This window comes from Electrona antarctica (assembly GCF_951216825.1).
Source record: "Electrona antarctica genome assembly, chromosome: 6".
Taxonomy (NCBI): domain Eukaryota; kingdom Metazoa; phylum Chordata; class Actinopteri; order Myctophiformes; family Myctophidae; genus Electrona; species Electrona antarctica.
In genome coordinates, this window is record NC_136811.1 from 6,730,152 (window position 1) to 6,752,633 (window position 22,482).

Here is a 22,482-nt window from a genome sequence, read left to right on the forward strand (position 1 = left end):
TGGGGCTTAGCTAGAGGTGAATTAAGCATGGATAGAGTGGCGATGGCTGATAACATATGGTGGAAAAAGTACTCAATTGTTTTACTTAAGTAAAAGTACCAATACTGCAATTTAAAACTACTTCGTTACAAGTAAAAGTACGGAATTGAAAATGTACTTGAGTAAAAGTACAAAAGTATCGGCATCAAAATGTACTTAAAAGTACTACAAGTAAAAGTACTCATTGTGCAGAATGTCCCATTTCACAAGTTCAAAATACAAAATCTATTGAAAATAGCAGATCTACAAGCTCACAATGCGTCACGTTGCGACGCATTGTGAGCTTGTAGATCGGCTATTTTCAAATGGCCGAAATGTATAGGGTTGAAGTGGTTAATGTATGTTTTCTAATCAAAGTTAGTGGAGTAGAAGTAAAAGTACCGGAAATCGGAAATACTCAAGTAAAGTACAAATACCTCAAAATTGTACTTAAGTACAGTACTTAAGTAAAAGTACTCCGTTTCTTTCCACCACTGTGACGTATCAGCAACAACTTCGGGTTACTTCAGTAACCTCAGTTGTATAAGTGACTCGAAGAAGAGAGTCATATCGGCAACAACGTGGCGATACGTAACAGGTGACGTTATGAAAACACGAGAGAACAGCCTGCTGGAACCCAGGCTATAGATTATAGTGGGTTGGTGAATGTTGATGCGGGTGTGAGTGATGTCAATGGCAATGTCAGTTTTGTTGTAGCAGGGTGAACGTGATCCTGGGTGACGTCTCTGGTTGGAGGATGAGGGTGTACTTGGTGTCGATGTCCTCAGTGGACGAAACGCTCAGGCGGAAGTTTAACAAGATCTACAGAGAGAGAGAGAAAGAGAGAGAGAGAGAGAGAGAGAGAGAGAGAGAGAGAGAGAGAGAGAAAGAGAGAGAGAGAGAGAGCTTGTAGATCGGCCATTTTCAAGATATTTTGTATACATTTTTCATCCATCCATCCGTCTTCAACTACTTATCCGTAGTCGGGTCGCAGGGGCAACAGCTCCACCAGAGAGGCATTTTAAACATTTCAAAACTTGAAATGAGACATTCTGCATTATGAGTACTTTCTACTTTTGGTACTTTTGGTACATTGTGATGCCAATTATACTTTTGGACTTTTAATCAAGTACATTTTGAATTCCGGAAGTTTACTTGTAGGCTAACTGAGTATTTCTTTATTGCAGTATAGTGATACTTTTACTGAAGTAAACAAGAAATGACTCAAGACTCATTATATATCAGCTTGCATTCCATTCTCTTGCATATTTGTACCTTAGTGAGGCTTTTAGTCTTGTAGTCGCGTTTACAGTCTCTAGTCATGGTGCATTGGTGTCCCATTGGCCGTGGGGCTTAGTGTCCCATTGGCTATGGGGCTTAGTGTCCCATTGGCCGTATAGTGCTAGTCTCCCATTGGTTTAGAGGCCACGACACCACGTGACCAAACCAAGGTTTATTTAAGGGACACCCTTTTTGCAAAAGAATACATGTTAAACTAGAAAAAGTGCCCTTCTGGGCACAGGTCTCCACCAGGAGGATAGGACTGTGTGAGATGTTTGGCAAAATGTTTAGGAGTAATATAAACATGTTTTTTTGTTTGTTAGTTTTTTGCAACAATTTTCTTCATTTTGTTGAGGAAATGCAGAGTGCCTGGTGGCACTATAATAGGCCAATGTGAAAAGGGTGCCATTTCTTCATACGCCTTTAATGGCAATTGGATGATTTGAGGCATTTTGTTCCAAAAATGTGTTTTGCAAAAATCAACCTGTTGGTGGCGCTATAACAGGCCAATGTGAAAAGGGTGGGATATATTCCTCAGCCTAGTAAGAAAATGTGTGAAAGATTTCACGTAAATTGCATGCTGCGTTCATGATTTGAGGCTTTTGTTCAAAACGGGGCAATCTTGCAAAGTGTGAAAGCCAATTATAACCAATTAGGATGGAATATGAAATATCGGACAGATCCGACTTGAGCACATGACCATAGAGATACTGTGTAACGATTTGTGAGATTTTTGGACAGAATCTGGAGGAGTAATATCAAAAAATGTGTTTTAAGAAAGTCGGCCTCCTGGTGGCGCTATAAAAGGCAGATGCGGAAAATGCAGGTCAAAGATTTGTCCTTGGCCTCTGGGGAGTGTGCATGCAACGTTTCACGCAGATCGGTGCAGTTTTAGGTAAAACATGTGAAAAGCTGCCTCATGGTGGCGCTATAACAGGCCGTTCTGGAAAATGTGGGGCAGAGGTTCATCGTTGGCATCCAGGGAGTGTGTGTGCAAAGTTTGGCATCGACCGGGTTAACGGTGCCGGAGATTAGCTGGTAACAGACGGACGGAAGGACGGACGGACGGACGGACGGACGGACGGACGGACGGACGGACACACACACACACGGACGGAGTGCAAAACATATTCTCTCCCCATGCCTTCGGCCTGGTGGAGACAATTAATGACGTTTAGAAGATTTAGGACAATTTCCTGGGGGTCTTTATGTGTAGCCCAGTGTCTATGACATCAGAGACACTGAGCTCACTGCTAAAATCTAAAAGATCTAAAACCACATATTACACACATAAAGATCCCCAGGAAAGTGTTCTAAAGCTTCTAAACGTCATTAACATATATATGTTTTTGCAAAACGGGTGAAGTGTCCCTTTAAATCAGGTTAGGAAGCGAAGACATATGTCACGTCCGACCAACATTACTGTCTGCATGTGTGATGATCCATGCTGGGACTTACTTATCCACTTAAAACTTTGATATAAAAGGTAAAATGCAATGACGTGACATGATACAAGTATCTCTCCTTTCAGAGTCCACCGTACGGTCTTCGCTTCCTAACCTGATTTAATAAACCTTGGATTGGAAGTCCGATCATTGATCAGCTCTTGCAAGCTGATCAAAATGTGATTACTTTTCCCACCACTGGTTCAACACGCACGCACGCACGCACGCACGCACGCACGCACGCACGTACGTACGCACGCACGCACGCACGCACGCACGCACGCACGCACACAACGCACACACGCATCACTCACGTGCATGAGCACGAGTTGCATCTCGTTCTCGGCGATGCGGCGGCCGACACATTGACGCGCCCCGAAGCCAAACGCCAGCGCACGGAACGCCATCTCTGCCCCTCCCCCTCCTTCTGTTCGCTCCCACCGGGCGGGGTCGAACCTCTGCGGCTCCTCAAAGACATCGCTGCTCCTCCCCAGAGGGTAGAGACACGCCTGGACCATGGTCTGGAGAGAGAGAGAGAGAGAGAGAGAGAGAGAGAGAGAGAGAGAGAAGAGACAGAGAGAGAGACAGAGCGAGACAGAGAGAGACAGAGAGAGAGAGTGAGAGTCATTTGAAAATCAATCACAGCAATTGCAGAAACATGACATGTGTGCGTGCGTGCGTGCGTGCGTGCGTGTGTGCGTGCGTGCGTGCGTGCGTGCGTGTTAACTCACTCCTGCAGGTACATGGTAGTTCTGCAGAACAATGTCTCGGACTGGATAACGCTGGACTGTGATTCCTACTGGATACAACCTGCACACACGCACGCATGCACACGCACACACGCACACACACACACACACACGCGCGCGCATGCACGCACACACGCATTTACATGTCAATACATGACATGAAAAGGTTTTGAGAACCATGCACGACCGTGTTCTACATCAGTTGACACTAATCAGCCCGCAGACCCCCATATGAAAACACATGCCAGGGACCCCCAAGAGAAGATGTTTACGGCTCTATCAGAGATTATCAACCCGTTTAATTTCAAGGACCCCCAGTTTGACATGAATTAGTGTATAGTCTAGACTAATTCATGTCAATTTATATTGTAAAATATGAGCAACTTCCACTGAAATGAATAGCAGGGGGGGGGGGGGGGGCACTCCGGTTCAGTCTCTATCCTTTTAATACTCTATGAGTATATGTCACTAACCTGAGGGTCTCTTTGACCGTTCCTTTGAGCAGCGGCGCCCCCTGCAGGGCTCTGAGAGGATCGCCCTCGGCCTGCTCCCACGCTGCTCTGGCCTGCTGTCTGACAGACTCCTGGACCGCCGGGTTACGACCCAGCTCGTACAGAGCAAACTGCAGAGGAACCGCTGTCTGCAGAGAGAGAGAGAGAGAGAGAGAGAGAGAGAGAGAGAGAGGTTAACCTGAACCGCTGTCTGCAGAGAGAGAGAGAGCGAGAGAGAGAGAGAGAGAGAGAGAGAGAGAGAGAGGTTAACCTGAACCGCTGTCTGCAGAGAGAGAGACAGTGTTTCCACACCTAAGCGCAAAACGGCCGACAGCCGCGCACGTCTTAAGCCATCCGCAGCTTCTTTTCCGACTTTTTAGACAGCTGGTGGATGGAAAAGAAGCTCCACCTCCGCGGACGACTGCCGCGGAGGAGAGCGTTTCCGGGAATCTGGCCGTCGTGCAAGTCGTCCGCGGAGGTGGAGCTTAATTTCCATCCACCAGCTGTCTAAAAACCCGGAAAAGAAGCTGTCCGACAGCCGAGAACGTGGCTCTTTAGATAGTGTGGCCGCACCTAGAGAGAGAGAGAGAGAGAGAGAGAGAGAGAGAGAGAGAGAGAGAGTGGGGGGAGGGGTTAATCTGAACGGCTGGGTTTCCGACCCAACTCATTTTTTAATTCATGTGATCGGTTAGCCGATTTGCTCGTCTACATGCGACGTACATTTTCCCTTCATTGTCAACGGCATTTCATGTTTGTGTTGCCACAAATTTACGTCAGATTTCAGGCACACATGACGTAATTCTCCTTCCATTGTCAATGGCAAATGTGAGACGTCACGGGACGAAAAGCTATAGGAGGGGCTAGTGTGCCCCTCAATAATCACACTTGTGTGAAGTGAGGGGCACCTGGTAATGTTTGTTTAAACTGCTCTAAAAACACATTCAAAAAGCCATAGTGTCATGTTCCATGCATGTTTTTTAAAAGGAACCCTGGCTAATAAGACAAATATGCCTTAAAACATTATACTTGCTCTCTACAACTAAAATTAAAATAATAAAAACACCTTAAATATTATATTTCTTTCATAAATAAATAAATATTTCACTCAATAGGGACTGCTCCCGTCGCAAGTTGATGATGATATATGTCCAAATGTGACAACATTTGACTGAGGCTTGAAAGGTTCACTTCTGTGGTCTCTAACATTACACCTATAGCTACATGCCATACGTATTTACGTTGCATTCATATGTAGGCTATGCAATGTCCCGTCAAAATAAACAAATAAAGTGACGTTGACAGATAATTAGCTATAGCTTTATTCAGTATTACATGGTTATAAAATAAGTCCTAAGATTGTACAATCTATATTACTCTAATCACTGTTCTCATTTGGATAGCTATATCCACAGCTATGAAAAAGTCAACATGGACCAGCCAGAGTGTGTCACAATATGTGTGTGTGTGTGTGTGTGTGTGTGTGTGTGTGTGTGTGTGTGTGTGTGTGCGTGCGTCCGTGCGGAACAGGGCGTTGCTGAAAAAGTGCTATAGTTCCTTGTTCAGTCACGAGACTCGAGAGTCAGTCAGACTTGACAGAACATTTAACTTAACTTCATCACAATAAGCCTATCTCACAGAATTTCCCCGCCCCCCTAAATACGCCCCCTTTCGGGGTTAGTGGTGATAGCGTGACGTCACTCCATAGACGCTACATGTTAAAAGAGGTTATTTAAGAAGTCTACAACTTTTGTTTTCTCAAGGTAAGGTTTGTTCTATCTGCTCGACCTGATTTACCATCTTGTTTGCTTCATAATAATATTGGTCTGTCACATTTTTACATTAGAAAATGTACTTAGATTCTCCAGAGAAAAAAACGTGTAAATGCCCATGTTAAAGTCACCACTATTTACCGGAAGTGGGCGTGAAAAACGGGCTGTGAGATAGGCCTATAGCGTGTGCCAACGTGTACGTCACCAAGAGGGGGGCGGCGTCTAAAAAGCTAGGGACGGCCCCCTCGTGGGCATTAAATTCTAGCCCGCATCACTCAGAATGGAGTGACGGTGGTATGTTTTTGTAAATATTGAGCTCGTTCTTGGCGACAACATAGTGAACCAACACCAGGATGGATAGAAAGAACGTCGGGCCCAAATACATTACAAGGACAAGGAAAATGTTGTGAACAAACACGGCTGTGCTTAGATACTTTGTTGAACGTTATGTCTCTGCGCCCGTGCGCCGATCCAAGCCATTCTACGTCTTTTTGTAAACTCGTCAATCTGGGTTCCTTGATACTGTCTCCATGCTGGAAAGCTGAAAATCGAATTCCGTTTTCTGGCTCATTTCCTTGACGCGACCTGCTGTGGCACTTATTTACTGAGCAAGTCTGCACCATTGTGAGGTCAGTTTAAAAAAAGAACGTATACAAGCACACCTGATGGTCGCTCAATGTAAACAAACCAGACAAGCCAGCAAGTATGGCGGCCGCTACCACGTGACACATATGTTGACGCCCTCTCCAGGAGATTTTGTTACACCCTATTGATCAGAATTACATCAATTGTATTTATCTTTCAGTCGATCAAGTAGTAAACGGATCCATTGAACTACCAGATCAACTTCAACACAGACAAGGAAGGGAAAAAAACTTCAAGGCAGGCAGGCAGGCAGGACAGGTCTGTTAAAGCTGCTTCAATCTGAGGTAAGAACACATAATCTATTACTATTACTACTACAGGCTACTGCAAAAAAAGTGTTATTACAATAATAATAATAATAATAATAATAATAATAATAATCCGGCGTTTCCGGGAATCTGGCCGTCGCGCAAATCGTCCGCGGAGGTGGAGTTTAATTTCCATCCACCAGCTGTCTAAAAACCCGGAAAAGAAGCTGTCCGACAGCCGAGAACGTGGCTCTTTAGATAGCCTGGCCGGGCACTGTTCTTTTGGCAAATCTAAGTGAGCAAATATAAGACTTCCGGTGGACGATCTCTTCAAAATAAGAGTACCCTCTAGAGTATTGAAAAAAAGATTAATTTGCACATTAAAACTATAAATTAAGCATTTAAACGATGCTATAGGACACACATTATGTTTCTGTGTAAAAATAAGTAATAAGTAATGTTTCTGTGTAAAGATAAGTAATTAAAAAGTTATCTAAATGGATAAATGCTATTCACTGGAGAGCATGGACTTTATAAAGTGGACACTGGACAAAAATCCCTGCTATGTTTCGACTAGTGTGACATACGCACGCGTCCGGGGAGACCTCCTCTACAACACCACACTGTCCGCTAAGCAGCAGAGGTGTAAAACAAAAATTGGCACCAGGTCACAGGTAAAAAAACATAAAAAAACTTCCCATTTCCAGACTACAGTGGACTAAAGTGGACGCTGGACAAAAATCCCTGCTATGTTTCGACTAGTGTGACATACGCACGCGTCCGGGGAGACCTCCTCTACAACACCACACTGTCCGCTAAGCAGCAGAGGTGTAAAACAAAAATTGGCACCAGGTCAGATGTAAAAAAACTTAAAAAAACTTCCCATTTCCAGACTACAGTGGACTAAAGTGGACGCTGGACAAAAATCCCTGCTATGTTTCGACTAGTGTGACATACGCACGCGTCCGGGGAGACCTCCTCTACAACACCACACTGTCCTCTAAGCAGCAGAGGTGTAAAACAAAAATTGGCACCAGGTCAGATGTAAAAAAAACTTTAAAAAACTTCCCATTTCCAGACTACAGTGGACTAAAGTGGACACTGGACAAAAAATTATCCATTTAGATAACTTTTTTACGTTATTTAATTACTTATTCTTACACAGAAACATAATGTGTGTCTTCACAATAACTGTAATGTAATAACAATACTAATAATGTAATGTAATAATTATTTAATTAACTACGCTTTTAATCTGAAAGCAACCGGATGTCTTAAATTTGCTAGCTCTCAAACAGGAAGTTCTAGATTTGCCAAAAGAACGGAGCCGTGTGGCCGCACCTAGAGAGAGAGAGAGAGAGAGAGAGAGAGTGGGGGGGTAATCTGAACGGCTGGGTTTCCGACCCAACTCATTTTTGTCTCCACCAGGCCGAAGGCATGGGGAGAGAGTATGTTTTGCACTCCGTCCGTGTGTGTGTCCGTCCGTCCGTCCGTGTGTGTGTCCGTCCGTCCGTCCGTCCTTCCGTCCGTCCGTTACCAGCTAATCTCCGGCACCGTTAACCCGGTCGACGCCAAACTTTGCACACACACTCCCTGGATGCCAACGATGAACCTCTGCCCCGCATTTTCCAGAACGGCCTGTTATAGCGCCACCATGAGGCAGCTTTTCACATTGTTTACCTAAAACTGCACCGATCTGCGTGAAACGTTGCATGCACACTCCCTAGAGGCCAAGGACAAACCTTTGACCTGCATTTTCCACATCTGCCTTTTATAGCGCCACCAGGAGGCCAAATTTTGTAAAACACATTATTGGATATTACTCCTCCAGATTCTGTCCAAAAATCTCAAAAATCGTTACACAGTATCTCTATGGTCATGTGCTCAAGTCGGATCTGTCCGATATTTCATATTCCATCCTAATTGGCTATAATTGGCTTTCACAGTTTGCAAGATTGCCCCGTTTTGAACAAAAGCCTCAAATCATGAACGCAGCATGCAATTTACGTCAAATCTTTCACACATTTTCTTACTAGGCTGAGGAATATATCCCACCCTTTTCACATTGGCCTGTTATAGCGCCACCAACAGGTTGATTTTTGCAAAACACATTTTTGGAACAAAATGCCTCAAATCATCCAATTGCCATCAAAGGCAAACATATTACTTATTTATATTACTCCTAAACATTTTGCCAAACATCTCACACAGTCCTATCCTCCTGGTGGAGACCTGTGCCCAGAAGGGCACTTTTTCTAGTTTAATTTATGCGATTTGCTCGTCTACATATGACGTACATTTTCCCTTCATTGTCAACGGGATTTCATGTTTGTGTTGCCACAAATTTACGTCAGATTTCAGGCACACGTGACGTAATTCTCCTTCCATTGTCAATGGCAAATGTGAGACGTCACGGGACGAAAAGCGTGCCCCTCAATAATCACACTTGTGTGAAGTGAGGGGCACCTGGTAATGTTTGTTTAAACTGCTCTAAACACACATTCAAAAAGCCATAGTGTCATGTTCCATGCATGTTTTTAAAAGGAACCCTGGCTAATAAGACAAATATGCCTTAAAACATTATACTTGCCCTCTACAACTAAAATTAAAAAAATAAAAACACCTTAAATATTATATTTCTTTCATAAATAAATAAATATTTCACTCAATAGGGACTGCTCCCGTCGCAAGTTGATGATGATATATGTCCAAATGTGACAACATTTGACTGAGGCTTGAAAGGTTAGCTTCTGTGGTCTCTAACATTACACCTAGCTACATGCCATACGTATTTACGTTGCATTCATATGTAGGCTATGCAATGTTAACCTGACTCCGCCAGATGGGGCAGCAGAGAGTACACTGGGTTCCCCCCTCCTGCTCCCATCTGGGAACTCTCAGGCAGACTTGATGCCCGGCCACAAAACGGCCTGGCCAATCAGCAGCAGCTAGAAGCTAGAAGCTGCTGCTGATTGGCCAGGCCGTTTTGTGGACGGGCATCAAGTCTGCCTGAGAGTTCCCAGATTCCCATCTGGGAAAATTGCAGGAGGGGGGAACCCAGTGTAGTCTCTGCTGCCCCATCTGGCGGAGTCAGGTTAATGCAATGTCCCGTCAAAATAAACAAATAAAGTGACGTTGACAGATAATTAGCTATAGCTTTATTCAGTATTACATGGTTATAAAATAATTCCTAAGATTCTACAATCTATATTACTTTATCCTATCAACAACTAATCACTGTTCTCATTTGGATAGCTATATCCACAGCTATGAAAAAGACAACATGGAGCAGCCAGAGTGTGTCACAATATGTGTGTGTGTGTGTGTGTGCGTGCGTGCGTGCGTGCGTGCGTGCGTGCGTGCGTGCGTGCGTGCGTGCGTGCGTGCGTGCGTGCGGAACAGGGCGTTGTTGAAAAAGTGCTATAGTTCCTTGTTCAGTCACGAGAGTCAGTCAGACTTGACAGAACATTTAACTTAACTTCATCACAATTGATCAGAATTACATCAATTGTATTTATCTTTCAGTCGATCAAGTAGTAAACGGATCCATTGAACTACCAGATCAACTTCAACACAGACAAGGAAGGGAAAACAAACTTCAAGGCAGGCAGGCAGGCAGGCAGGCAGGCAGGCAGGACAGGTCTGTTAAAGCTGCTTCAATCTGAGGTAAGAACACATAATCTATTACTATTACTACTACAGGCTACTGCAAAAAAAGTGTTATTACAATAATAATGTACTGTACTGTATTGTTCCATATTGTACTGTACTGTTGCAGACTGTACTGTTGCAGACTGTACTGTTGCAGACTACTGTACTGTACTGTACTGTACTGTACTGTACTGTACTGTACCGTAATGTCCTGTCGCAGTTTTTTTGTCGCAGTGTTTTGTCTTCTCCCAAACTTCTGCCGCAACAAAAGCTCCTTTTAACAATACAATATCGAAATCATTTCATAATCATCTAATGGCTTGAGTGGTTACAATGGTCCTACAGTATGTATGTATGTACCTATTTTCACACAAGCTCTGACGCATCTTATAATGGAGGCAAAAGCACACATCCTGCTGGGAGCCTGTGGTGAGTGTGGTGGTGTAAACGTGGTCAAACAGCTTTCCATTTACCATCACGCTTAAGCTGACTTGTTGAAATGAGGTTGAGTTGCGTAAAAGCAGAGGACAAATCAATGTAAAAGTGTAGCATGAGCCCCATTTCCTTCCAAGTGTTTTGAAAAGTAAGTTAGTGAGTGACAAGGTGGTGGAAACTATAACTGATCACGGAGCTACAGGATGTGGTCGATCCGTTTCATGTATATGTCTTTGAACCTTGTCACTGTCATGCCAATACAGTTTTTTTATGTGAACTGAAGGATTGCAAAGTATTAAATCCGTATAGGCATGATTTCATTTGACTGAAGGTAGCATAACAGCACTCTGGGCTTGAAATATATTGTGTGGGTGAATTGAAATATTAAATATCTTGGACATACTGACATCCAACAACAGTGTTGCAAAATACATGATCTGCTTTTAAGTACACTTGTTCTGTGAAATGTACACTGTTCAGAGCATGTGTCCCCCCCCCCCCCCCCCCCCCTCTTACAGCGTAAAAGTAGGCTGCTGATTCGGTAGGATTGCACTAGTATCCTTTTATTGTACAGAAGTATGTTTTATCTCATTTGCATTTCATTTATCTTATGGTACCGTAAAAAGAAAACATACAAATAAGAGATTACAATTACAGTAGGCCTACTGAATAAATTATATATATATATATATATATATATATATATATATATATATATATATGTATATGAGGCAGCAGCAAACAGAAAGGACTTTAGCTTTGATTTAAAAGAACTGAGAGTTTTCTGGGAGTTTGTTCCACATACTGTATGTGGTGCAGAATACTGCTTCTCAACATCAACACTGATTCATTCAGTGTTTTTTGTTGTATGCTCGTATCTGTTAAACTGGTATAGAGGATTCTGGATTTTTAAACTGGTATCGAGGATTCTGGACTTTTTTTCTTTTAATCTTTCTGTGCATTTAATGCAGTCTTTACATGTTTGCAGCAAACACCTGTTGATTTGACACATATTACTGTTCAAAATCTACTATTTTGCACGCATGCATCATTATACTCTGATGTATTGTAATACCCACACAGATGAGAGTCTTCTGCCTCTGTCACCTCAAATAATTTCCTGAAAGTAAAGACCAACAAATTATGTAAGACTCTTTTGGGGTATTTTGAATTGCTATGCTTATATGCTATCTTTTTTGTTGTTTGTTAAATTTGTCCTGAATTCGTGTTTTTCTATGTCAAACTTATTTTTCTTAAAGTTGTTTAATAACAGTATATTATACCTGTTTTATAAATACAAATATTTCTATTTGTTCTAATAGTCCTAGAGAAATCTAAAATGTTTCTCACTGTGGTGGTGTATATCCGCATGCAAAAATACATTTTGGGCTGACTGACATTCAGACAGGAAACCAGCAAAACTGTGAGCAAGTGTCTGGTTTCCTGTCATACAGTTTCTAGTCATACACAGTTAGGGATCATACTTGGATATCCTGTGTAATAAGTAGTGGTACCAATTTTACATCTGATTGTAGATCAGATAAGGTATTTGAATGTGGAGGATCATATGATATTAGAAAAGATGCAATTGCATTTCAGTGCCATCAGGACAGTATACTTTCATCAGTTCTATGGTAAAAGTTGATGGTGCTATACTATCAGAACTAACTGGGTTAAGATTTTTAACTTAAAGCATAACCGCAATCAATATGAGATCATCAGCTATGCCTCACTGAGTAAATCTCAATACTGATGCTGCTTGGTTGTCCCAAATTCGATTCCGGCAATTTGTCAATGTATGACCCTGAGCAAGACTTAATTACTCTATGGGCTCACTGCTCCTAGTAGTTATACCGGTATATATGCAGAGGACAAATTTCACGTATGTGCAAATATACTGTGGATAGGGGGGGGGAAAGAGTGGGGACTAACTGTACTGTACTGTACTGCAACACACTGTATTGGACCATACGGTACTGTACTGTGCAATACTGTACCATACTTTTCCGTACTGTACCATACTTTTCGGTACTGTACCATACTGTGCTGTACTGTAGCAGACTGTACTGTACTGTACTGTACCATACTATACCGTTCTGTACTGTACCGTACAATACTATACCATACTGTACTGTGCAATACTATACTGCTGCGGTGTGTGTGTGTGTGTGTGTGTGCGCGCGCACAGTGGAATGGGGTGTGGCCTAAAATGTGATGTTGCGCAATAACATGGTTTTTCATGCAAATGCAAACTGTACAGTAATTAGGACAGTTGCATGGATGCAAAGTAGCGCGTTATGTCTGGACACGTATGCCGGTGGTGTTATGCATGGTGAGATGTGGGCAAACGGTGTGGTTTGGTAGGAGAAGGCGGACAAAGGCAGCCGGATAAACGGGGTGCGTGGGTTTTAATTAGGGTGGCAGGATTATTTGGCCAACTTTTTTATACATTAGGAAGGCAATCAGTAGGAGTGTGCAAAGAGGGTGATTATGGAGGTTGGTGCAGAGCTGTCAGAACCTAAGTCTCTCAATAACCACATTATCAAAACACTCCTTTGAAACAGGTTGATGACTATTATTTGGGTTCATATCTTCTTCCCAAAAGGACTTTCAAACTAAAATGGTAAATGGTGCATTTATATAGCGCCTTTATCCAAGGCGCTTTACATAGATTGTGCATTACATTCACCCATTCACATGTACATTCATACACCGATGGCGGCGGAAACCATGCAAGGCACCAACCAGCACATCAGGAGCAATTAGGGGTTCAGAGTCTTACTCAAGGACACTTCGACAGAAACTCTGGGGGAGCCCGGGTTCGAGCTGGTAACCTTGTGGTTACCAGTGAAATACATTTTGCACTTAAACCCCAAACTAGTACAGTTTCGGGAATAAGAAGATGCCTGTGACAAGTACATCTGAACCCTATCCGTGCCACACTCCACCACCATCCCTGCGCCTATACACCAACTACATACATTATGATAGCTCTGTACTGACTTGAACACCCTCTCTGGGCCCATAAGGGGGCTTTTCTCTCCACTGTATCCCCACTAAGGAGTCCCATCTTCCCCATAGACCAGACAAGTGGCCATTTGTTCCTACTAAGTGTGTTTGCTGCAAAGACTGAGCTTGTAGATCGCCTATTTTCAAAATGTTTGTCCCGACCCCCAGTTTGGGAACAACTGCCCTAGGGGACTTGGATTATTATTATTTTGCCAGACACCTTTACAAACAATAGTGAAGACATTTCTTGTTAAGAAATTTCTTCCAAGATGTGTGTAATATTCCCAGTCTATCACTTGGCAGCCATGCTTTTACAAATGTCACAGTACCAACCATTAATAATGAATGCACTCCTTATTGGTATGGAATCAAATCAAAATAAATCTCCTGAAAGCTTCACAGAATGTGAATTATGTGTATAGGTGATGAATTCACCAATCCTGGGCATTACGGCATATAGAAAAGGGAGAAATGTCCTATTACACTGTTATAACCTTATAACCAATTGCTTTATTATATAATTGTACTTGTAATTGCTTGACTATAATTTAAATATGCTAATTGGATTCCTAGATCACCAAAACATGGGGTTAGGCACCAAAATGACTTGTCTACCGTGAATAATGAAGGAGTAATGGCCTTTTATGGAACTGGGGGCGGCCATCTTGAAAATCTGACCTTTCGCATGGTCAAACTTTGGTAAACTTTTAGTATGTTATTAAGGACACCTAAACTATAGTAAAATACGCACATCACTTCATGGAGGTGCTGGGTTCAAAAAGTAACATAGGAAAAGAGAGGAAGCCGCACACTCATATGCTCCGAAGGATAAGTTTATTGACGACGTTTCGAGCCAAGGCTCTTCATCTGGTCAAAACTTAAGGACACCTAATACTACAAAAAACAGTTGAGAAACCATCTGTTGCAATTTTTTTAGGGTCAAACCATAATTGCACCGACTAATAGCTAGAAGAAGTAGCCTTACTGCTGCTACTATCAATTATTAATCATGTTAATCATTGTTGAATTGTCTTCCAGCTGTATAACAGCCTCCGGGAACATTCCACGTCAGAAAGAGTGTGACTGCAGACAACATGGCTTCTCGTTTGACTCGCCAAGAGGAGGAGCTCACCTGTCCTGTGTGCTGCGACATCTTTAAACATCCTGTTCTGCTGGCGTGCAGCCACAGCTTCTGCAAAGGCTGTCTGCAGCGATGGTGGACAGGAAGACCAACACATGAATGCCCTGTTTGTAAAACAACATCCTCCAGTGACCATCCTCCTACAAACCTGGTGTTGAAGAACCTGTGTGAGAACTTCTTGGAGGAGAAACTGTCGGTGAGCTCGGAGGATCTCTGTGCCGAACACGGGGAGAAGCTCAGGCTCTTCTGCCTGGACGATGAACAGCTGGCGTGTCTCGTGTGTCGGGACTCCGAAAAACACGCCGGACACAAGTTCTTACCTGTGGGCGAAGCGTCGGGGCGTTGCAGAGAGAAAGTCCAGGAATTACTGAAGCCTTTAAAGCAGAAACTGGAGGTTTTAACTTCATCAAAGGATGAAGTTAAAACTAATTATGACCTAACAGAAAATCACCTCAAGGTTCAGGCCCAGAACACAGAGACGCAGATTAAGGAACAGTTTAAGAAACTTCATCAGTTCCTACAAGAGGAAGAGGAGACCAGGATTGCCATTCTGATGGTTGAAGAGGCACAGAAGAGTCAGGAGATAAAGGAGAGGAGAGATGGGCTGAGCAAAGACATGGCGTCCCTCTCAGACGCAATCAAAGCCACCGAGGACCAGCTGAGAGCCGACGACCACGTCTCGTTCCTGCAGAATTACAAGACCACAATGGAAAGAGTCCAGCTAACCCTGCAGGACCCACCACCGCTCTCAGGAGCACTGATAGACGAGGTCAAACACCTGGGAAACCTGGCCTTCAGAGTCTGGGACAAGATGAAGGACATTGTCTCCTACACCCCTGTCATTCTGGACCCCAACACTGCCCATCCAAGGATCAGCATGTCTGATGATCTGACCAGCTTGAGACGTTTGAAATATGAAGAGGAGCTGCAGCTTCCTGACAACACGGAGAGGTTTTACTATCATGGCTGTGTCCTTGGTTCTGAGGGCTTTAACTCAGGGGCTCACAGCTGGGATGTTGAGGTCGGAGACAATACAAACTGGACTCTGGGCGTGTTAGCTGAGTCTCACCCAAGAAAGGGAAAAATCAGTGGTGAATTCTGGATGTTAGAGCTCTTTGAAGGTGCATACACAGTGTTCGAGAATGTCACTAATATCACAGTCTTCACAGATCTCCCAGTGAAGCAGAAACCTCAGAGGATCAGAGTCCAGCTGGACTGGAACAGAGGAAAGCTGTCATTCTCTGATCCTGACACTGACACACACCTGCACACCTTCACACACACTTTCACCGAGAAGCTCTTTCCGTTATTTAGAAATTTTGACGATGACAGTGATATATCTCTGAAGGTGTTACCAGGGAAGATCCGTGTCACTCTGTAAGACCACAGTTAGAATGTATTGCATCTAATACAACCCTTGTACATGCATTTATTTCATATTTACATGTCGATTTCAGCTCTGACACTTATTTCAGACATGCTCTAGTATGTGAAGAGTCTGCCTGTGCTATTAACTCATTTTGGGGAAGAAAAAAAAAGTTTTTCTCCTCTGGTGAAAAGCTGAAATGTGCGTGATGGCAGGCTCTCAGTCAAATCTGGTCACATATCCCTATGGAATGTATGGAATGCATATGCTAATAAAAAAACACTTAATACATCCTAAGGATAATATGAGCATTTAAAATATTGTATTAGCATGTGCATTCCATATATTCCATAGGGCTGGACCACACATTGCTGAATATATAATTGTATTAACGGTTTGTTGTAACTAATATTGTTGTTGTATTACTGTTTTTTTGTATGTAATCTCGACATCATTGTAAATGAGGGGTTCCCTCAATGGTCTCTCCGAGAATTTAAATAAAGGTTGAATGAATGAATGAACATGGACACATGACATCATCAACTTGCGACAGGAGCAGTTCCTATTGAGTGAAACATTCTCTATTTATGAAAGTTTGTTCTCTTGTTGAGCTCTATGTCCTTTGTCTTTGTTGTTTTTTTCTTTCTTTTTTGATGTAATCATGTATGGTTGGTGGCAGCATCAATTAGTTGTTTTTTTCTTTCTTTTTTGATGTAATCATGTATGGTTGGTGGCAGCATCAATTAGATGTTTTTTTTTTAATGATAAGGGCAGGTATAAATAAGATTTATCTTCTTCCTGCTCCTTTTCTTTTCTGGTATGGAATATGTACAAAATAAGTACAAAGTAAAAATTAATATGATCATGTAAAACCATAACTGAAATGAAATAAATAAATATGAAATGAAATGAAATGAAGTAATAAAATATCTAAGGTATTTTTATTTTTTAAATCTTATAGGTATAGAGGGCAAGTATAATGTTTTAAGGCATATTTGTCTTATTAGCCAGAGATCCTTTTAAGACCTTCAGGAAATCTTACTAAGTACGCCTGCCAGAAACCAACAGAAGACATGGAACTGTCCGACTAAAAAAGCGATTTAAACGCTGGTTTCGACCCGTCACTTGCCCGATAGAAAATAAAACATCTTGAGAGCAGGTCCCCCGTACGACCTTTCATTTTTGGATACAATGTGCGGGAAAAAAAGGTACGAATTGTGCATCGTGGGGAAATATTGGCCGGCGTATATCGCCCTTGTGCCGGTACCCAGATGAGTGGGACCGATATCTCGGTACTACTACATAGCGGAGGGAGAGGATCCATATGGAGCTAGCCTATAGGTCTAATAGAGAAGGGGTTCTCAACCCGTGGGTCGCGACCCCTCGGGGGGTCGCCAAATTATTTTGGGGGGTCCCCAAAATATTTTCAAAAAATATATATATATATATATATATATTTTCACGATTTTTCAAAAATAGCAGACCTACAAGTTCATAGCACGCCACTCGGTGGCGCGCTATGAGCTTGTAGATCTGCTATTTTTCAATAGCTAAATTATAACAATGCTTAAAACATCAAAAGGGGTTCCCGCCCAAAATGGTTTAAGGTTATTGTAGCAGTCAATTTATATTGGGGTTTGGGAGGGGGCGGGGCGGGGGTCCCGAGATATTGCCAAAGCATTTCCGGGGGTCCCCGGCCAAAAACGTTGAGAACCCCTGTAATAGATGGTATGCGCGTGACATCATCATCAAACCAGGAAGTTATGCAGGAACGCCTATACTGAGTGGCAAAAAACTACTTTCTGGCCTTGACAGCCCCCATCCACACAGAAAAGTCCTATCTGATTGCATTAAACAACGTTTAACAATGTTAAACTCACTTTAAGCATGCGCATACTCTCTATTGTGGATTATTGCTTTAACCCATTTAGGCCCGACATCGAAATTTAAAAAATGTCTTCTAAATCACGGCAGTTTTCTGAAATACCTATGTTTCTATATCAGTGGTGCTCAATATTTCACATCAAGGACCCCCAGAATTGTCTGAAATTGGCCACCGAGCCCCATCTGAAAATATGTTGTTCCAGTGACCCCCCCCTCCCCCGGAAGCAAAGATTTGAGTTAAAAAACGTTCGCTCTGAAATAATATAATCCAAAGATTTGTGCCACATTTTCACGATTTTTCAAAAATAGCAGACCTACAAGCTCATAGCGCGGCACTCGGTGCTATTTTTCAACAGCTAAAGATAACATAATGCTTATCATCTAAAACTGGACTATGAACAGGCCTTAACTCTCTCTCTCTGTATCTTTCTCTCTGTCTCTCTCTCTCTCTCTCTCTCTCTCTCTGTATCTTTCTCTCTGTCTCTCTCTCTCACGCACACACACACACTCTCTCTCACACACACACACGCACAGTCGTACACACACACACACACACACACACACACACACACACACACACACACACACACACACACACACACACACACACACACACACACACACACACACACACACACACACACACACACACACACACACACACACACACACACACACACACACACACACACACACACACACACACGTGTGTACGTACGGTGTCGACGCCTCCCGCCATCAGCTCAGTGATGTTGGCTTTGATCAGGTCCAGGGACAGCTCTCCTTTCTCCATCAGCTGACGCAGGACGCCCTTGTAGCGTCCCTCTGTGACCCCTGACCCGGTTGACCCCGTTGACCCCGTTGACCTCAGCTGTCCCGTCTGAGACATGTGCTGGTACCCCCGCTGGATCCTAGCCTCAGCTGAGAGGGGACGAGAGACGGAGAGGAGAGGAGTTGTCATTGTTGGTCTGGGATTTATTTTAGGGCTGGGACTTTTTAATCCATTTAGTTGAAATTTTAAAAATGTCTTCAAAATCCTGACAGTTTTCTGAAAAACCTTATGTTTCTGTATTAGTGGTGCTCAATATTTCATGTCAAGAACCCCAAAATTATATGTAATATGCCTCCGCCCCCCCCCCCCCCCCCCCATCTGAAAATATGTTGTTCCAGTGACCTCCCCAGAAGCAAAGATTCGAGTTAAAACGTTCACTCTGAAAGAATATATATTCAAAGATTTGAGGCACATTTTCACGATTTTTCAAAAATAGCAGACCTACAAGCTAAATTATAACATAATGTTTAAAACACCAAAAGGGGTTCCCGCCCAAAATGGGTTTTAACTGATTCCTTTTGATTAATTCACCCTTTGTCAGCCTTCTGATTGGTCCCTGACTTGTTTATGTTGAATTTGCTAAAACATAATTTTTGGAAAAAACTAAAAACAAACATGATATGCCCAGTCACCGTGCTGCACCTGTCATGTTCTTTTTTTACTGACACCAAGTTTAAAATAAGAATTGAACGTTATTTCAATGGTAGTGGATGGAGAGAGAGGATTTTTGTCCAACCAAGAGACGGCAACCAATGGGTGCGAAGAGGGGCACAACCATGGGCGGGACTTGACAAAAGGTGAATTGACCTATAGCTAAGCCCCTCCCCAAGCTGCTATGGTCCAATCACAGCTAAGCACAACATGGGTTAGACAAACCTCTTCACCAATATATTTCCTATATGATAACACATTGTTTTAAAAAATAAATGCCACGCACATATTTTTCCAGTGCATATACGGCAGGCATTGTCAACGGATTTGGAAGAGTTTTTGAAGTTTTTGTGTGGCAGCGGTGGCCGAACGGATTGCGGAGCGGTCTTGATACCGGAAGGTCGCCAGTTCGAATCAGCGGTCCGACACGTTAAAATTACCACAGCTGAAGTGCCCTTGAACAAGGCATTGAACCACTACGATGAAATGTTCTATGAGCAGGGCCTGGCTGGAAACAAGTTCTTGAGCTTAGCCCAGATACCCTGGGTAAATATAGTAATCATTTCATTTCATTTCAAGGTCTGTTTCCAAAAATGAACCAGTATTTAATGTGTAAAATCCATGATATTTACATTGGAATGAATGAGCCCGGCTGGAAAGTGTCCAAGTGGGAGTGTCTAAGTGGGAGAGGGGCAGGACTTTGCTAAAGGTGAATTAAGTGCAGGAAAAATAACACGAAGTGTATATACATTTTAATCGTGCTTATAGTTTTTTCAGAACCTTTCTCACTGGATTTAAGGAAATGTATACTAAGGCCTCACTCACACGGTCGCTGCAGATTGCTCTGTGCTTGCTGTATACAAAGGGTGTGACACATCTTGCCCCAATGCATTTCCAATGGGAGCCACATGGTTTGACACAACATTTGTGTTGTATGAGGGGGAGGGGCGCAGTCGAAACACAGCCGAAAGCCATACGACAGCTTGTAGTCCAAAATGTTGTATCAAACCATGTGACTTCCATTGGAAATGCATTGGGGCGGCCATGACACTTACAACATTCATACAACAAGCATGCATCAATGTTGTAAAGGTCTGAGTGAGGCCTTAGTCTTTTGAATGACTTTCCACCACTGACCGTGGGCGAAGATGTGGTCCCATGCGTTGGCGTGCTGCGTCCACAGGGGGGCGCGCAGGTGGTGCATCAGGCGCGCGGGCAGGTAGAGCAGGGGGGGCGTGGTGGAGAGCATGCGCTCCAGGGCCCAGATGAAGCGCATGGACTCCTGGGAGGGAGAGGAGGACAGCAGACCCATGCGCTCTCCATACAGCACGTGACAGCTGGCTGCACATGCACACACATGCACACACACACACACACACACACACACACACACACACGCACGCACGCACGCACGCACGCACGCACGCACGCACACGCGCCAACAGATGTGCATTAGTCTGACGCGTCGACGCTTGAAGAGATGAAAGGTATCAGATCGGATATTTATAGAAACAGCTGAAATAACTGCAGACAGACAGACAGACAGCAGACAGACAGACAGACAGACAGACAGACAGACAGACAGACAGACAGACAGACAGACAGACAGACAGACAGACAGACAGACAGACAGACAGACAGACAGACAGACAGACAGACAGACAGACAGACAGACACTAAGTCCCTCCCCAAACCCATCCTTGTCCAATAGGCACGTTAGCAGCGAAGAAAGCTTGACCTGCATAGCAACCGTTGCTAAACTATTTGGATTGGCATTGGACAAATCGCTTTTTTTCACTGACGAAAACTAAATGGAAACTAAATGACACTAATCTATGATGACTAAAACTAAGACTAGATATACTGACAATTTCGTCAACACTAGACTAAAATGTTAGGAAGGGACTAGTGGACGAGATCCAGTACAAGTCATTTTACACTTGGTTGCATGCTGAAAATAGCTAAATAGCTAAATCGGCTATTTTCAGCAAGTGAAAAAAAGACTGTCATTACGACGGCTCGCCAAAACACATTTTGTTCGACAAAATCAACCGTAGATTTAGTCGACTAAAATCTTACGATATTTAGTCGACTAAAACTAGACTAACACTAAAACATTCCAGGTGACTAAAATGTGACTAAAACTAAATAAAAACTATTCAAAAAAGACTATGCCAAAAAACAATACTGATGCATGGAGCCACATGGTTACAATCTCACACACACACACACACACACACACACACACACACACACACACACACACACACACACACACACACACACACACACACACACACACACACACACACACACACACACACACACACACACACACACACGCCAAACAACCGCAATGCATGCTGCTGCAGTTTGATTGGACGATGCGGGGACTGACCCTCCAGTGCGAAGCGGAAGAGGTCGGGGCTGGGGTCAAAGGTGAGTGTGCCGCCCCTCCCCCCCTCCTGCCTCACTCTGGTCCGCAGCTGGACGCAGAGGTCCTGACACACCTCGTCCAGCAGGGGGACAAACCTCTTGACCGCCGACGACACCATCACCTCCCTGTTGAGCTGGATGCGGTCCGAGCGCCACTCCTCTCCATTCCTACGAGGAGAGGGGAGGGGAGGGGAGGAGGGGAGAGGAGAGGAGAGGAGAGGAGAGGAGAGGAGAGGAGAGGAGAGGAGAGGAGAGGAGAGGAGAGGAGATTTTTATCCTAAATAAATTGTAGAAAAAAGCTTTCGCACACCTAGAAATAAAGCCGGTACATGGGTTCCGGAGGGACCCAAACATTGCCTTATTGCATTTACAGAGCAGATACTCGTATCTTTCTTCTTATCATTGATATCATATAGAGCGTCGCAGTCCCG

At 43.4% G+C, this 22,482-nt stretch overlaps 2 protein-coding genes across 2 annotated transcripts in view; one reads left to right on the forward strand and one right to left on the reverse strand.

Moving 5' to 3' along the window:
• Positions 1-720: 720 nt before the first annotated feature.
• Positions 721-22,482, reverse strand: part of cyp11c1 (cytochrome P450, family 11, subfamily C, polypeptide 1) — a gene marked incomplete at both ends in the record, with an annotated part of 29,646 nt that continues 7,884 nt past the window's right edge. The window contains 7 exons of the mRNA XM_079503587.1: positions 721-840; positions 3,059-3,265; positions 3,476-3,554; positions 3,967-4,133; positions 18,851-19,053; positions 20,753-20,956; positions 22,014-22,219. Coding sequence (XP_079359713.1) covers positions 721-840; positions 3,059-3,265; positions 3,476-3,554; positions 3,967-4,133; positions 18,851-19,053; positions 20,753-20,956; positions 22,014-22,219 — 1,186 coding nt within the window. The remainder of the gene's footprint in view (positions 841-3,058; positions 3,266-3,475; positions 3,555-3,966; positions 4,134-18,850; positions 19,054-20,752; positions 20,957-22,013; positions 22,220-22,482) is intronic.
• On the forward strand, positions 14,836-16,263 carry LOC306924335 (nuclear factor 7, ovary-like; the record flags this gene model as incomplete). Its single annotated transcript, XM_079502827.1, has 1 exon — positions 14,836-16,263. One exon carries the CDS (start codon positions 14,836-14,838, stop codon positions 16,261-16,263), a length of 1,428 nt encoding a protein of 475 aa, XP_079358953.1.